Source organism: Trichechus manatus, unplaced genomic scaffold (genome assembly GCF_000243295.1).
Source record: "Trichechus manatus latirostris isolate Lorelei unplaced genomic scaffold, TriManLat1.0 scaffold00144, whole genome shotgun sequence".
Classification (NCBI taxonomy): domain Eukaryota; kingdom Metazoa; phylum Chordata; class Mammalia; order Sirenia; family Trichechidae; genus Trichechus; species Trichechus manatus.
In genome coordinates, this window is record NW_004444080.1 from 2,170,166 (window position 1) to 2,188,317 (window position 18,152).

The window sequence follows — 18,152 nt, forward strand, 5'->3', positions numbered from 1 at the left end:
GACTTGTAGCCTACTAGACTGTGAGAGAATAAATTTCTCTTTGTTAAAGCCATCCACTTGTGGTATTTCTGTTATAGCAGCACTAGATGACTAAGACAATGTGCTATAAACTCCACAATACATTGTTGCTATTAGAAAAACAGACAGTAAATATTTTAGGCTTTGAAGACCATAAAGTCTGTCACAACTTCTCCACCTTGCTCTTGTAGCACTGAAGTAGCCATAGACAATATGTAAACGAATCAGCATAACTGTTGTCTTAGTCACCTAGTTCTCCTGTAACAGAAATACCACACGTGGATGGCTTTAACAGATGAAAGTTTATTCTCTCACAGGCTAGTAGGCTAGAAGTCTGAATTGAGGGTGCCAACTCCAGGGGAAGGCTTTCTCTTTCTGTGGGCTCTGGAGGAAGGTCCTTGTTACCAATTTTCCCTTGGTCTAGGAGCTTCTCCACACAGGAACCCCGAGTCCAAAGGATGCGCTCTGCTCCTGGCACTGCTTTCTTGGTGATATGAGGTCCCCATGTCTTTCTGCTTGCTTCTTTCTTTCATATCTCAAGACAGATTGGCTTGAAACACAATCTAATCTTGTAGATTGAATCCTGCCTTATTAACAGAAGTGCCACTCATCCCATCTCATTAATATCATAGAGATAGGGTTTACAACACATAGGAAAATCACATCAGATGACAAAGTGGTGGACAGTCACATCAGATGACAAAATGGTGGACAGTCACACAATACTGGGAATCATGGCCTAGCCAAATTGATACACATATTTTTGGGGGACACAATTCAGTCCATGACAACCGTGTTCTAATAAAACTACATAAACAGGTAGCAGGTCAGTTTGGCTCATGAGCCATAGCTTGCCAGCCTCTGCTTTAGACAAACCAAAAACCAAACCCATTGCCATTGAGTTGATTACAACTCATAGCAACTCTATAGGACAGAGTAGAACTGTCCCATAGAATTTCCAGGGAGCAGCTGGTGGATTCGAACTGCCAACCTTTTGGTTAGCAGCTTAACTCTTACTGCTTTAGACAGTCAGTTCTTACTATTTTTAAACAGGTTTATTGAGATAAATTCATATGCTATACAGTTCAGCCATTTAAAGTGTACAATTCATTGGCTGTTTGTATATTCACAGAGTTGTACAACTATCACAACAGTCAATTTTAGAAATTTTTATTACTCCAAAAAGATACCTTGCACCCCTCAGCCATCACCCAATAATTCCTACATCCCTGATCTGCCCCAGTTCTAGGCAGCTGCTACTATTTTTTTGTACAAGTTATGCACGCCTTCTGCACATGTTTGCCGGCCGTGCCCTCCCCTCGTGAGGCACCCTCACAAGTGCTGCTATGCCAATCCTCTTCCACATGTTGCTGTAAAAAAAAAAAAAGTTAGCATACTACATTTATGCAAGTACCTCACAGGGGGAGGGCATGGCCAGCAAACAAAAGCAGAAGGCGAGCGTTGTTTGTGTAAAAATACAGTAATTACTTTCTGTCTCTGTGAATTTGCCTGTTCTGGACATTTCATGTAAATGGAATCATACAGTATTGTGATCCTGTGTGACTGATTTCTTCCACTTAGCATGTTTTCAGGGTTCATTTGTCTTGTAGCTCATATAAGCACTTCATTTCTTTTATTGTCAGATAATATTCTAGCAGTGTATGAGGGTTCTAATTTGTCCACATCTTTGCCAGCACTTGTTGTTTTTTGTCTTTTTGATTATAACCATTCTAGTGGATGTGAAAGGAGTCCTGGTGGCACAGTGGCTAAAGTGCTCCTCTGCTAACCAAAAGGTCAGTGGTTTGAACCCACCATCTGTTCTGCAGGAGAAAGATGTGGCAGTCTACTTCCATAAAGATTACAGTCTTGAAAACCCTATTGGACAGTTCTCCTCTGTCCTGTAGGGTCACCGTGAGTTGAAATTGACTGGATAGCAATGAGTTTTTTTGTTTTTTTTTTTAAAATGGGTGTGAAATGGCCTTAGTTTGTATTTCTCTGATGATTAATGATGTTGGAGAAATGTCTACTCAGATCCTTTGCCCTTGTTTCTTTCTTTATTTTTTTTATTGTACTTTAGATGAAGGTTTACAGAACAAACTAGCTTCTCATTAAACAGTACACGTACTATTTTATGACATTGTTTAACACCTCCATGACATGTCAACACCGTCTCTTCTCGAACTTGGGTTCTCTATTATCAGCTTTCCTGTCCCCTCCTGTCTTCTCATCTTTGCCCCTGGGCTGGTGTGCCTTATCAGTCTCGTTTTGTTTTATGGGCTTGACTAATCGTTGACTGAACGGTGAACCTCAGGAGTGACTTCATTACTGAACTAAAGGGGTGTCTAGGGGCTGTACTTCAGGGTTTCTCCAGTTTCTGTCAGGCCAGTAAGTCTGGTCTTGTTTTGTGAGTTAGAATTTTATTCAACATTTTTTTCCAGCTCTGTCCAGGACCCTCTATTGTGATCCCTGTTAGAGCAGTGAGTGGTGGTAGCCGAGCACCATCTAGTTGTACTGGACTTAGCCTGTGGAGACCGTGGTAGTTGTGGTCCATTAGTCCTTTGGACTAATCTTTCCCTCGTATCTTGTTTTCTTCATTCTCCCTTTTCCTGAAGGAGCGGAGTACCAGTGGAGTATCTTAGATGGCTGCTCACAGGCTTTTAAGACCCCAGATGCTACTCACCAAAATAGAATGTAGAACATTTTGTTCATAAACTATGTTATGCCAGTTAAGCTAGATGTTCCCCGAGACCATGGTCCCCCAGCCCTCAGCCCAGCAATTCAGTCCCTCAGGGAGTTTGGATGTTTCTATGGAGCTTCCATGACCTTTCCGTGTACAAGTTATGCTGGCTTCCCCAGTATCGTGTACTGCCTTACCTTTCACCAAAGTTACCACTTATCTATTAATTGTTTGTCTGTAAACGTTTTCATGAGTTTTTATAGTAGTTGTCTCATACAATATTTGTCCTTTTGTGATTGACTTATTTCACACAGCAAAATGCCCTACAGATTCATCCATGTTATGAGGTGCTTCGCAGATTCATCATTGTTCTTTATTGTTGCGTAGTACTCCGTTGTGTATATGTACCATAGTTTATCCGTTCTTCTGTTTATCGGCATCTAGGTTGTTCCCATCTTTTTGCCATTGTGAACAATGCTGCAGTAAACATGAGTGTGCATTTGTTTATTCGTGTGATGACTCTTATTTCTCTAGGATATATTCCTAGGAATGGGGTTGCTGGATCATATAGTATTTCTAAATCTAGCTTTCTAAGGAGGCACCATATCATTTTCCAAAATGGTTGTATCATTTTGCATTCCCGTCAGCAGTGCGTAGAGTTCCGATCTCCCTGCAGCCTCTCCAACATTTGTTATTTTCTGTTTTTTTGATTCGTGCCAATAATGCCAGGGTGAGATGGTATCTCATTGTGGTTTTGATTTCCATTTCTCTCATGGCTAGTGATTGCGAGCATTTCCTCATGTGTCTGTTAGCCGCTTTAATGTCTTCTTTGGTGAAATAGCTGTTCATTTCTTTTGCCATTTTTTAATTGGGTTGTTTTTTTGTTGTAGAGGTATTGGATTTTCCTGTAGATTTTAGAGATTAGACCTTTGTCGGATTTGTAATAGCCAACATTTTTTTCCCAGTCTATAGGTTCTCTGTTTACTCTTCTGGTGAAGTCTTTTGATGAGCATAAGTGTTTAATTTTTAGAAGATCCCAGTTATCTAGCTTATCTTCTGGAGTTCCTTTGCCCTTCTTTAAATTACCTTTTTCTGAGTGGTAAGAGTTCTTTATATATTCTGGATATAAGCTCTGTATCAGATATATAGTTGACAAATATCTTTTCATATCCTATGTGCTATCTTTGCTTTCTTGATACTGTTATTTGAAGGATAAAAGTTTTAAAATTTTGATGATGTCTAGTTTTTCTGTTTTCTTTTGTTGCTTGTGTTTTTGATGACATGTCTGAGAAATTGTTGCCTAATCAAGGATCACGAATATTTACTATGTTGTCTTCTAAGGTTTTCATAGTTTTAGCTCTTACGTTTAAGTCTGTGATCCATTTTGAGTTAATTTTTGCATATTGTGTGAGATAAGAGTCCACATAATTTTTTAAAAAATAATTTTATTCATTTTGTTGTTGTGAATATATGCAACAAAACATACACCAACTCAACAGCTTCTACATGTACAATTTAGTTCCCTTGATTACATTCTTCTTGTTGGGCAGCCATTCTCACCCTTCTTTTTTGAGTTGTTTCTCCCCCATTAATGAAAACTCACTGCCCCCAAAGTTTCAAGTCTAATCTTTTGAGTTGATATTGTCAATTTGATCTCATAAAGATAGTTCTTGAAAGAACATAATGATCAAGGAAGACTTTTTTTTACTAGTTAAGCTAAGCTGTCATTCAGTTTTAAGGAGACTTCAGTGGATAGTTTTGGTTTAAGGTTTAAAGATGATCTTAGGGCAGCAGTTTCAGGGGTTCATCCATTCTCCATGGCTCCAGGAAGTCTATAGTCCATGAGAATTTTAAATTCTGTTCTGCATTTCACCCTTTTGATCAGGAATCTTTTATGGAATCTTTGACAAAAATGTTTGGTAATGGTAGTCTGGTACTATCCACTTCTTCAGTCTTATGACACAGGAGGCAGTTGTTCATGGAGGCAGTTAGCCACACATTCCATATCCTTCTCCTGTTCTGACTCTCCTTTCTCTGTTGCTCCAGGTGAATTGTACCTCGGATGGCTGCTTGCAAGTTTTTAAGACCCCAGCTACTACACAACGAACTAGGAAGTAGAACAGAAGCACTAAACACGTTATTAGGCCGATTAACTGGGATGTCTTATGAAACTGTGGCCCCAAACCTCCAAACCAAGGAACCAAATCCCATGAGGTGTTTGGTAGTACATGAGCAGGCTCAGCAGCTACCCTTTTTTTTTTTGTCATTGTAAATATATCTATTGCACAGTGTTTGCCAGTTCAGCTCTTCTCAGATGTACAACTTATTGACAGCAGTTACAATAATTGACTGTGCAAATATTTTTTTGCCTGTGGTTATCCAGCACCATTTATTAAAAAGATGATTTTTTCCCTATTGAATTGCCTTGGCACCCTTGTTTAAATGAATTGACTTTGAGTGTGAGGGTTTATTTCTGGACTCTCAATCTATTTCCTTGATCTATATGTCTAGCCTTTTGCCAGTACCATGCTGTCTTAATTAATGTAGCTTTGGAGTAAGTTTTGAGATTGAGAGTTTGAGATCTCCAACTTTATTCTTCTGTTTAAAGATTGTTTTGGCTATTTTGGGTCCCTTGTTTTTCTATGTGAATTTTAGGATTTTTTGTATTTCTCTACAACTCGGTTGAGATTTTGATAGGGACTGTGCTGAATCTTGGAGCCCTGGTGGCGTAGTGGTTAAGAGCTCAGCTGCTGCCAAAAGGTCAGTGGTTGGAATCTACCAGCCACTCCTTGGAAACCCTGTGGGGCAGTTCTACTCTGTCCTATAGGGTTGCTATGAGTTGGAATTGACTCAGTAGCAATGGGTTTGGTTTTGGTGCTGAATCTGTAGGTCAGTTTGGCAAGTAGTGTCATCTTAGCAATATTGTCTTCCTCAACATGAACATGGGGTATGTTTCCATTTATTTATGTAGTCATTAATATCTTTCAACAATATTTTGTAGTTTACAGAGTATGTTTTGCACTTTTATTAAATTTATCTCTTAACTGTTTTACTCTTTTTGATGTTATGGTAAATGGAAGTTTTTTCTTTTTCTTTTTTCCATAATTCCTTTTTTTATTTGTTTATTACTCCATATAGAAATACAGTTGATTTTTACATATAGATCTTGTATCCTGCCTCTCTTAGTTACCTAGTGCTGCTGTAACAAAAAATACCATGAGTGAGTGGCTTTAAAGAACAGAAATTTATTTTCTCGAAGTTCAGAAGTCTAGAGGTCTGAGTTCAGGGCATGGCTCTCGGACGGAGGTTCTTTTTTGTTTATTTCTGGTACCTGCCAGCAATCCTTGGAGGGTATGGGCTTGTAGATACATCTGTGTGTGTCTGTCGTCATATGTTGTATGTGTGTCTCTGCCTATTGTGCTCTTTTGATAACACAGAAGTGATTAGGTTTAGGACCCACTCTACTCTAGTGTGACCTCATTAACATAACAAAAACATATTTCCAAAAACCTTTTTTTCCAGGATCACATCTACAAGTACAGGACCCAGGAATTCAGTACATATATTGGGATGATACAGTTAATTCATTTCATAACACTGCTATATTGCTTTACTACCCTTAGTTTTTTAGTAGATTCCTTAGGACTTACTATATACAAGATCATGTCATTTATAAGTAGAGATAGCTTTACCTCTTCTAGTGTGTGCCACCACCCCCCCTCCTTTTTTTCCCTAGTTCCTGCCTAACTGTCCAGGCTAGACCTTCTAGTACAATGTTGAATGCAAGTTGCGAGAGCAGACATCTTGTTTTGTACCTGATCTTAGAGAAGCATTCAATCTTTCACCATCAGTGATGTTGATATTAGCTGTGGGTTTGTTGTTTTTCTTTTGTAGATGCTCTTTATCAGATTGAGAAAGTTCCCTTTATTCCAAGTTTGTTGAAACCATGTCATGAAACCAAAAAAAAAAAAAAAAAAATCAAACCCGTTGCAGTTGAGATGATCCCGACTCATAGAGACCCTGTAGGACAGAGTAGAACTGCCCCATAGGGTTTCCAAGGAGCAGCTGGTGGATTAGCCAGAGAGGGTGCTGAATTTTGTCAAATGCTTTTCTGCATGTATTGAGGTGATCATGTGATTTTTGTCCTTTATTTCATTGATACAGTGTATTACATTAATTGATTTTCATATATTAAACCCACCTTGGGTTCTTGGGACAAATCTCACTTGATCACGGAGTGTAGTCCTTTTTGTATACTGCTGCATTTGATTTGCCAGAATTGCATTGAGGACTTTTGAGTGTACATTCCAGAGATACTAGTCTGTGGTTTTCTTTTCTTTTGATGTCTTTGTCTGGTTTTGGTATGATTATAATGCTGGTCTTATGCAGTGAGTTGTGAATTGTTCCTCCTCATCTATTTTTTGTAAGAGTTTGTGAAGGATTGGTATTAATTCTTCTTTATATGTTTGGTAGAAGTTACCAGTGAAGTATCTGGGCCTGAGCTTTTCCTTGTTGGAAGTTTTAAAATTATGAATTTAATCTCTTTACTTGTTAGAGGTCTGTTCAGATTATTATTTTTGAAGAAGCCCTGGTTTGGTTTTGGTTTGTTTATTTTTGAGTCAACTTTAGTAGTTTGTGTGTTTCTAGAAATTTGTTCATTTTATCTAAGCTGTTTAATTTGTTGGCATACACTTGTTCATATTATAACCTTGTAATTCTTTTTATTTCTATAAATGTCTCTTTAATTCTTGATTTTAGTAATTTGATTCTTTTTTTTTCTTGGTCAGTCTACCTAGAAGATGTCAATTTTGTTGATTTTTTCCACAAAACCGGCTTGTGGTTTTGGTGATTTTCTGTATTGTTTTCTATTACCAATATTCTCTTAAAGATATTAAAAGTAGGAAAAATATTTTTTATGTTTACCCACATATTTATCATTTTCATTACGCTTCATTTCCTTATACAAATCCAAGTTTCCATCTGGTGTCATATTCCTACCTGAAGAAACGTCTTTGTTTTCTTTCACTCTGGTCTGCTGGCAATGCAATCTCTCAGCTTTGGTTGTCTGAAAAAAGTTTTTATTTTGTCTTTTTTTTTTTTTTGTGGCAGAATATATATAATAAAACATTTACCATTTCAGCCATTTTTGCATTTATATATGTACAATTCAGTGACATTAATTATGTTTACTATGTTGTGCGACCATCACCACTGTTTCCACATTTTTTTATCATTCTTTATAGAAATTTAGTACCCCTTAAGCAATAACTCCCTGTTTCTTCCCCCCATCTGCCCCTTGTAACACAAATAAACTTTCATGTCTATGCATTTGCTTATCTTAGATTATTTCATATAAGTGGGATCACACAATATTTGTCCTGTTTTTTGGTCTGACTTATTTTACTCAGCGTAATGTTTTCAAAGTCATACTATATATCTGGACTTCAATTCTCTTTATGGCTGAATAATATTCCATTGGATGTATATACCACGTTTTGTTCATTCATCTGCAGATGGACACTTGGGTTGTTTCTACCTTTTGACTATTGTGAATAATGTTGCAGTGAACAATGGTGTACAAGTATCTGTTTGAATCCCTGTTTTGAGTATATACCTAGAAATGGAGTTGCTGGGTCATTTGGTAATTCTGTGTTTAGCTTTTCGAGAAACCACCAAACTGATTTCCACAGTGGCTGCATCATTTTACAATCCCACCACCAGTGGATGAGGGTTCTAATTTCTTCACATCCTCCCCAACACTTACTATTTTCTGTTTTTCTGATAGTAGCCATCCTGATGGGGTTGGAGTGGTATCTCATTGTGGTTTTGATTTACATTTCCCTGATCACTAAGGATGTTGAGCATCTTTTCGTGTGCTTATTGGCCATTTATATATCTTCTTTGGTGAAACATGCATTTAAGTCCTTTGCCCATTTTTTGATAGGTTTGTCTTTTTATTGTTGAGTTGTAGGGGTTCTTTTTATATTCTGAATATTAAACCCTTATCAGATACATTGTTCCCAAAGATTTTCTCTCATTCTGTAGGTAGTCTCTTCACTTTGTTGATAAAGTTCTTTGATACTCAGAATATTTTAATTTTGATCAAGTCCAGTTTATCTATTTTGTCTTTGTTACTTATGCTTTTGGTTTCACATTAAGAATCATTGTCGAAAACTGGATCCCAAAAAACATTACTCTTATCTTTTGTTCTAGGAGTTTTATGGTATTAGTTCCTAAATTTAGGTCTTTGATCCATTTTGAGGCAGTGGATCTGAAATATGAGGTCTGGATCCAACTTCATTCTTTTGCATGTAGAGATCCAGTTGTCTCAGCACCATTTATTGAAGAGACTATTTTTTCCTTATTAAACAAACTTAGAACGCTTATTGAAATCACTTGACCATAGATGTATGAGGGCCTTCATTTCTGAAAGTTATTTTAGCTGGATATAGAATTTTTGATTGATGGTATTTTTTATTTCAGTATTTTAAAGATGTTGTTCCATTGCATTCTGGTTTGAATAATTTTGTTATGAAAAATCTCCTATTATTCTTATCAGTTTCTGTGTATGTACCTTTCCTTTTCTTTTTGTTCTGGTTGCTTTTAAAAATTTTTCTTTTTGGTGTTCAGCTGTATGTAGGAGTGTGTTTTCTTTGTGTTTATCCAGCTTGGAATTCATTAAGCTTCTTGGATCTGTGATTTTGTTTCCTTCATTTATTTTGGAACATTCTCAAACATCTCTCTTTAAATTTATTTCCTACGTTATCTTTTTTTTCCTTCTCCCCTTCTGAAATTCCAAACCTGAGTATTTTTGTGTTTGATATTGCTTGAAAGATGTTGGATGCTCTGTTCTGTATTTATTATTATTATTGTTTTTACTCCTTTTCTGCTTTGTGTATCACTATGGATTATTTCTGTTGACCGATCTGAGTCTTTTGCTGTGTCCAGTGTGCTCAGAAGCATATGTAAGTTATTTTTCATTTTGTAGATTTTGTTCTTTTTTTAAAATTTTATTATTTCTATTTGATTCTTTTATAGTTTCTATCTGTTGAAATTCCCCATTTGTTCATCAATTTTGTCCTCTTTTATACTAGATCATGTAGCATATTAATCCTATTTATTTTAAAGTCCTAGCAGATAATTCCAACACCTGGGCCTTTTCTGGTTTTGACTTTGTTGACTGCTTTAACGCTTTTTTTTTTTTTTCCTGATCTTTTTATGTATCTTACAAATTTTTATTGAGTGCTAGATGTTGTGTTTAAAAGAATAGTAGAGACTGAGGTTAATAGTATTTATGCCCAGAAGTAAGCATACCTCTTTTTTGTTGTTTTTAGGACATTAGTGTGGGGGTTTTGAACCTATCTGGTCAATAGTTGAGCTCAAATTGAGATGGGTTTTGTATTTTTCTATTGCTAGTTACTTTCAACATGCCATAGACTTCAAATTTTTCTAGTGATGGGATCCTACTACCTGTGCTTAGTGTGGAATTTGGAGTCCTAGAGGTTTTTCCTCAGTGTCTTTGCTCCGTTCACAGCTTTCAAGAAGCCTGGCACACCTGAGCCACAACGGAGTCGCTCTTTGTGCTCCTGCTCTGGAGCAGTAGGAGATTGCTGTTGCCTTCCACTTAATTCAGTACTAATACATGAGACGGGGGCTGCTAGGTTCTCCTGCTGCAGTCTCAGCCTTAGGCAGGCCCTGTATGCCTGTGAGTCAGTTGGGTATTCTATTCACCTACCCTCTCTACCCCCTGCCCCCCAATATCCTTGTACCAAATTTGAGGGAGGGCTTGAACTGGAGCAAGTTTCCTGCTTCTCCCCCATTAATGCTTTGTTTGTATCAGTGTAAGATCCTAGGCTGGAGTAGATTTTGGCCCATTCCCAGTAGCAGAAGAGGATTTGAAGCATTTACTGATGAAGATCAGAGACTACAGCCTTCAGTATGGATTACACCTCAACATAAAGAAAACAAAAATCCTCACAACTGGATGAATAAGCAGCATTGTGATAAACAGAAAATATTGAAGTTGTCAAGGATTTCATTTTACTTGGATCCACAATCGACGCCCATGGAAGCAACAGTCAAGAAATCAAATGATGCATTGCATTGGGCAAATCTGCTGTGAAAGACCTCTTTAAAGTTGGTAAAAAGCTAAGATGTTATCTTGAGAACTAAGGTGCACCTGACCCAGGCCATGGTGTTTTCAGTCGCTTCATATGCATGCGAAAGATGGATGATGAATAAGGAAGACCAAAGAAGAATTGCTGCCTTTGAATTATGGTGTTGTGAAGGATATTGAATATACCATGACTGCCGGAAGAATGAACAAATCTGTCTTGGAAGAAGTACACCCAGAATGCTCCTTAGAAGCAAGGATGGTTTGACTTTGTCTCACGTACTTTGGACATGTTTTCAGGAGGAACCAGTCCCTGGAGAAGGACATCATGCTTGGTAAAGTAGAGGATCAGCGAAAAAGAGGAAGATTCTCAATGAGCTGGATTGACACAGTGGCTGCAACAATGGGCTCAAACATAGCAACGACTGTGATGGTGCTTTAGTACTGGGCAGTGTTTTGTTGTGTTCTACAAAGGGTCGCTATGAGTTGACCGACTCAGTGGCACCTAACAACAACAACAACCAATAGCAGAAAGCTGCTTTCTCTACTCTCCCTCAGTGTCATCTGGCCTTTGCCAGTGATCACGGGGTGGGCAGATTCCCACCTGTTGCCCAGCAACAGACAGATTTTGCTTTTACCCGTCTTTCAGCAGCAGCTGAGCTTTTCCATGGGCAAGGTGTATGAGAGTTTCCTTTTCAGATGTTTAAAAATTTTCCTTAACATCTTTATGTATCAGATTTCAGTGTTGTCTCTTTAGAAGGGAAGTACTTGATGGGCAGAGGCTGAATCTTAAATTTTTAAAGAGGGATGCTTACTGTTTGGTTTTTATTGTAATATGCCAATGTGTTTGTTCTTTTCCAGCTTAGGCTTGATTTCCGACTCTTTTCACATGTTTTTCGATAGCACTGCCATTTTGGCTGGATTGGCAGCTTCAGTTATTTCCAAGTGGAGAGATAATGATGCTTTCTCTTACGGGTAAGACTTTTTAAAAGCATTTTTATTAAAGTACAAGATATACGGAAAAATGCACAATCTTAATTAAACTCAATGAATTTTCATAAATTGAACCCACTTGTATAACTTACACCCTTAAAACCATTGCATGCCTCCTTTACACCTCTCCAAGGGCAACCACTTTCCATGGATTAGTTTTGCTTGTGTTTGAATATTATATAATTGGAATCTGCAATATGTACTTTGTTTTGCGTATCTGTTTATTTGCTGAGCGGGTAGGGCATTTTGATTTTACCAAAACTTTTTAGGTAAGGTTGTTACTATATAGGGGAATTCTCAGCTCTTAACATATTTTATTTTTTGAAGAAGAAGAAAAAAGAGTTTCAGTATACGAAAATGGTCATTTTTTTTTTCCTTCTTTTTCTTTTTGGAGTGATAGTTTGCTGTTATATTATTCAAAATCACTGTTTCCTAATATGGTTTTATATTTGTCTTCTTTGCCCTGTTTTTGTGTAAAATACTTCTCATACTTTTGCTGAATTTGGACAATTAATCAAATATTTGGAGAGTGTTTTTATGGGGAAGGAGCTATACTGAATTATCTGGTCTTCTGAACTGAGTACCCTTAGAAGCAGAGTTTGCTTTTTGCCATCTCTGATGGGGGAAGAAATGGATTTTCGATTATTTGACTTATGATGCTTGAGTTTTTTCTTTTGTCAGCCCATAGGCTATTTTGCCTTGAAATTTGTGTGTAAGCAAAGCCCAGACTAACATGGTTTTTCTTTCTTTCCCCACCCCCTTTCACTTTCCTGCTCCCTTCTCTCTCCTGCTTACTTGTCATTTCTTTCCCTTCTTCTCTTTCCCTCTTCCTTCTCCCTCTCCCCCATGATCATTCTCTCCCATTTTCCCTCCTCTCTTCATCTGTTTTTCCTAATTTCTCTCCTTTTTTTGCTCTTGTCCCATTTTCATAGCCATTGTCTTATCTTCTCCTGAACTCCCTTCTCTCTCCCTTGTCCTTTCCTTGGAGGATTTGGGCTTGTACTTGTGATCTTTCTGTATCCCTCTCTTCTCCCTCCTTCTTTCTACTCTTCCCTTCCTTTCTCACGTTTTTCCTCGTCTACCTTTTCTTATTCGTTTTCTCTTGATCTCTCCCCTACCCTTTACCACTTTGTAAAGATTTCTAATTCTCCCTCTCCCCCTCTGTTAACCTCCCTAGCTCTGATTCTTTTTCCTCTTCCTTTCCCAGTTTCCCTTTCTCTCTCCCACAGATTCTCGTACCCTGAGTCTCCCTTTCCTGTGCAGTTTTGATCATTCTGTTCACATCCTCTGACTTCTATGCACCATCTCCTATACCCATCATTCTTTCTTTTACTCTTTCTTCCTTACTACTTCATCTTTCTCCACAGCTTGGCTTTTCCTTCTTTGGCAGTCACACTGTCTATCTTGCACATGTTCTTGCTGTCTTCATATATTTATTGAGGGTCCACTATGAGTCAAATACTTCGCTGTATCTGATGATACAAAAATGAGTAAGACATACTCCTGCCTTGAAGGAGCTTGTGATCTGATGGGGAAACAGTACTGTAAAAATACCAGAACAACTATGCATAGTGACAAGTGCTAAAAGAGAGACATATGAAGTTCTCTGGTAGAACTTGCTGACTTTAACTGTATGGATATGATTATTTGTAAAATTATAAAAAGTGAGAAAAATTAATTCTATCTTTCAATAGCATAGGGCAAGAAATCCTTATCTGTATAAATCCACACAGTTCGAAAGCTTAGATAAGAACATTTTTTATAACACTATATTGCTGATATTTAAATAATCTTGAACTGTAGTTATTAAGAGGAGCCCTGGTAGTGCAGTGGTTAAACGCTTGGCTGCTAAATGAAAGGTAGGCGGTTTGAACTCACCAGCTGCTCCACGGGAAGAAGATGTGGTAGTTTGCTTTCATAATGATTACAGACTTGGAAACCCTGTCAGGCAGTTCTCCTTTGTCCTGTAAGGTTGCTATGAGTCGGAATTGACTCGATGACGGTAGGTTTTTTTTGGTTTATAGCTGTTAAGGAGCACAAATGGTTAAGCACTAGACTGCTGTCTTAGTTATCTAGTGCTACTATAACAGAAATACCACAAGTGGAAGAAAAGTTTATTTCCTTACAGTAAAGTAGGCTAAAAGTCCAAATTCAGGGTGTCATCTCCAGGGGAAGGCTTTCTCTCTCTGTCGGTTATCTTCGGTGTTCCCCCGGACTAAGAGCTTCTCTGTGCAGGGACCCTGGTCCAAAGGACGCGCTCTGCTCCCAGCACTGCTTTCTTGATGGTATGAGGTCCCCCTGTCTCTCTGCTCACTTCTCTCTTTTATATCTCGAGAGATTGCCTCAGGACACAATCTAATCTTAGAGACTGAGTCCTGCCTTACTAACACAACTGCTACCCATCCTCCCTCATTAACATCATAGAGGCAGCATTAAAACATACAGGAAAATCACACAGTGCCAGGAATCATGGCCCAGCCAAACTGACACACACATTTTTTGGGGGACATAATTCAATCCATGACAGCTGCTAACCGAAAGGTTGCTGGTTCAAATCCATGCAGTGGTTCTGCCGGAGAAAGACGTGGTGATCTGCTTCCATAAAGATTACAGCCAAGAAAACCTTATGAGGCAGTTCTGCCCTGTCACATGGGGTTGCTATGAGTGAAAATTCAACTCAACTGCACTTAACAACAACAACAGCATAGCTATTAAAGGAGTCCCTGGGTGGTGCAAATGGTTAAGCACTTGACTAATACTCGAAATGTTGGCAGTTTGAACTCACCCAGAGGTGCCATGGAGGGATAGGCCTGGTCATCTACTTCTGAAAGGTCACAGCCTTGAAAACCCTATTAAGTATTTCTACTCTGCACACACGGGGCTGTCAGAATTTTCTTGATGGCAGCTAACAGCAACATAGGTATTAAAAGATTCTTAAGTATAAATCATTAAATAAAGATTATATGTAAAGTTATATTTTTGCTTTCTGCGAAACTAGTAATTCATGTATGTTTTATATCAGAAATATAATTGGAATATTGTGTTCGACAATCTTCCTGGATAAACCGTAGGTGACTATTAAAAATTCTTCACAGTTTCTTTATTCTTGAGGTACTTATTGTTTCATATTTAGAATGCATTGTCACCTGCCATAAGATAGTTTTGAGCAATAGCTTTGAATCCTTCAATAGCACAGCAGGTTTTAATATTCAACTTTAACTTGTTAATAGAGTAATATTTTTGCTGTCTTTTTTAAAATTTCCTATCCTGTTCTTTACTTTTTTGTTATTTCTTATACTGTCCTCTCCTTATTTGCTTTTTAAAAAACCTTTCGGGAAGAGAAAATTTAGAGAATAAAAGCTTGAAACTGTTAATAGTTGCTGTAGCTCAGGCTGCTAACCAAAAGGTTGGCAGTTCGAATCCACCAGCTGCTCCCTATGGGACAGTTTTACTCTGCCATATATGGATGCTATGAGCTGGAATTGACAGCAGCAGTTTTGGTTGTTTTTTTTTTTTTGTTGTTGTTGTTTTTCCCAGTAGTAGTAAATAGCAGCAATAGTTAACTACTGATGTCAGCACATCAAAATGAAACTGAATGAGCTAGCCTAGGGATGAATCCCAAAAATCCTCCAATTCAACAAAATTACAATAGCTGACTGACTCTGTAATAGAGGAAACAATAGGGGGAATCTGAGAGGCAGAGAAGACCTGTCAGTATTCTTTACATAAAAATCATCTTTGTGTCCTGCTGCGCTCCTATTTTTGAAATAGCAAAGCCAATATAAAAGTTATATACAGCCTGTAGGTAGATAGATGCATGCATACATGCTTATATACATATGTACATATACTTGTATCTTTTTTTGCCCTAACAGAAGAATCCAAACACCAGCCGTGCTTAATTAGACAACAGCACTCACCACATTCATGAATTACACGTTCTAATTCTGTGACTCACTCTGTTCAAGTAAACATAGTCATTTGTAAATGCATATGTGTCTGGTTTTCACAGGTTTTAATTTTAAACTTGCAGCCAAGGTTAGCAAATAAGCCTAATTAAATCACTTTACCCCAATAACTTATCAGAATTTATGGAGCGCCTACTAAGCTGGGCTTTTGGAACAAAAAGATGCCTGAAAAAACATTCGTGCCTTTGATCTTGAAATCTAGTTGAACTCAAGGGCAAAAAGCTTTCAGTCAGGCATTAACTATGGATTAGAAGTATGGGTTAAAAGAAAGTACTTTTTATTTTTTTAACAGTAACCCTGTGGATTTATTAAATATATTCCTAAGTGTGGGTTGTGGAAAGCAGGCTGCAAATTATTTAAATTTAATGAACTTTTTCTCCAGAGGAAAAGTATGTATATTCTTTGACAAATAATGTATTAAGTCATTTGTGTTAGAAGATAGAAGTATGCATTATTCCTGAGGATAGATACATATGCTGTGTTGGAATGCACTTGGCAGGGCAAACTCCAACATAACTGGATAGTGTACTTTTTAAGTAGTTTATTCTCTAAACATATTTTTACAGTAAAAATTGTATTATCTAGAAGTTAACATAGAAGGTTAGAGAAAGCAGCATTTGGATGCTTCCAGTATATTGTTTAAGGACCAGAGTGATTAACTGCTGTCAGCACCCTTTGAATGATGCTTGAACGTGTAAAATGCCAAGTTAAAGTTGTTTCTAATGACTTTAACTAATCCAAATATACTTAATGGAAAAATAAAATCTCTCCCCAATGCTTCACACAGGTAGGAAGCAGAAAGCTTCAGAAGTCCATGGAGAAAAAGACAGGTATTTTGAAAATAGTTTAATTAGAATTATATGAAGCTAGAATTGATTCTAAAAATAGGTAATTGAAAAGTTTTTGCTAAATTTATTAATCTTAGAAAAAGAGTGATAGAAATATAAACCTCAAGTTGTCTCAGGGATAATTCAGAAAGCTCTACTTTCCAAAGATTTAAAAGTTGGAAGGTACAAAACAAAGTATTAGGCATTCTTAGAAAAGGAAGAATTAATACATTATAAAATCCCCTTTTTCTAGCACCTTTCTTTTACTTTTTATCCTTGGATCTTTCCTCCTCTGCCCACTTGTCTGGCCGTATTCTTCTTTCTCCAGTGGCAACTTGAGATTTACATTTCTGTGGAAGGTCTTTCTAAACCTACTTATGCTAGAAGGTCTTTTGATTGGCTTGTAGAAATCTATGTATTTTATGGCCTTCCGGTATTAAACGTAATTCATGGTGTTTAAAATGTATTCCCTCACTCAGTTCACAATGTATATAAAGTGCGCTATACTATAAATACTGGAACTTTGCTGGCTGGCCACTTAAAACCATATAATATGGTTTAGACTCTGAACATATGTAAATCTGTGATTTGATTTTTGAGAAATAACTTAATAATTCAGTTGTTTACTTTGCTCTTCTTTAGGTATGTTAGAGCGGAAGTTCTGGCTGGCTTTGTCAATGGCCTATTTTTGATCTTCACAGCTTTTTTTATTTTCTCAGAAGGAGTTGAGGTATAGTAGATAATGATTAGAGTCAGTAAATTGTTTTCTATAATGAAAATCTTTGTTAAAGGTACATGTAAAAGAGCTGTTTTCACATTATCATTAAGTATTGAGAGCAGCCTTGGATTAGCTAAAGTAGTATGTGTGTATAGGAGAGGTTTATAAAATGATTGGAAAAAATTAAAGATATGTGAAATTACTTGAGATTGAAAACAAGTAAATGATAATACTTTACAAGCCATGACTGAAGTGTTGACACTGTGAAAAGCAAAGGTGCAATCTGGGTAGTGAGGTCAGTTGGGAAGAGTACTTAAAGTAGAACCTGAGAGTTTTGCCAATGAAGTTATAGTGCTTGATAATTAAAAAGAAAGAAAAGAAAAGAAAAAAAAATTTAAAGATTAGTGAACTTAAAATGATACGCAGTATCTCAAGATACTAAAGGACAGGTCTTGAACCAAACGGTCATGCTTTTAAATATTTATATTGTTAAAAAATAGCAGTCCTTACCTTTTTGTTGGAATATGTGAGCACTGGTTTTATTTCTGTAAACTATTGTGGCAGATATATTTGGAGTACTTTTAATTCTGAAAGCAACTAAAGTTTTTTTTTAAATTGCTTTATGTTCTTATCTGTTTTTTGATTAGAATTTATATCAACGCTATTTCTTTGTATTGTGTGTTTTCTAGAGAGCATTAGCCCCTCCAGATGTACACCATGAGAGACTGCTGCTTGTTTCAATTCTTGGGTTTGTGGTAAACCTAATAGGAATATTTGTTTTCAAGCATGGCGGTCATGGACATTCTCATGGCTCTGGTATGATGGTTAGAACCCTTTG

The 18,152-nt window shown here is 37.2% G+C and overlaps 1 protein-coding gene across 2 annotated transcripts in view; it reads left to right on the top strand.

Annotated features, from left to right (window-relative positions):
- The window catches only part of SLC30A7 (solute carrier family 30 member 7), an 88,076-nt gene that overhangs the window by 10,047 nt on the left and 59,877 nt on the right, over positions 1-18,152 (top strand). For both annotated transcript variants that reach the window (XM_004385727.2, XM_023739997.1), the window contains exons 3-5: positions 11,670-11,783; positions 17,239-17,326; positions 18,004-18,130. In XM_004385727.2, coding sequence (XP_004385784.1) covers positions 11,670-11,783; positions 17,239-17,326; positions 18,004-18,130 — 329 coding nt within the window. The remainder of the gene's footprint in view (positions 1-11,669; positions 11,784-17,238; positions 17,327-18,003; positions 18,131-18,152) is intronic.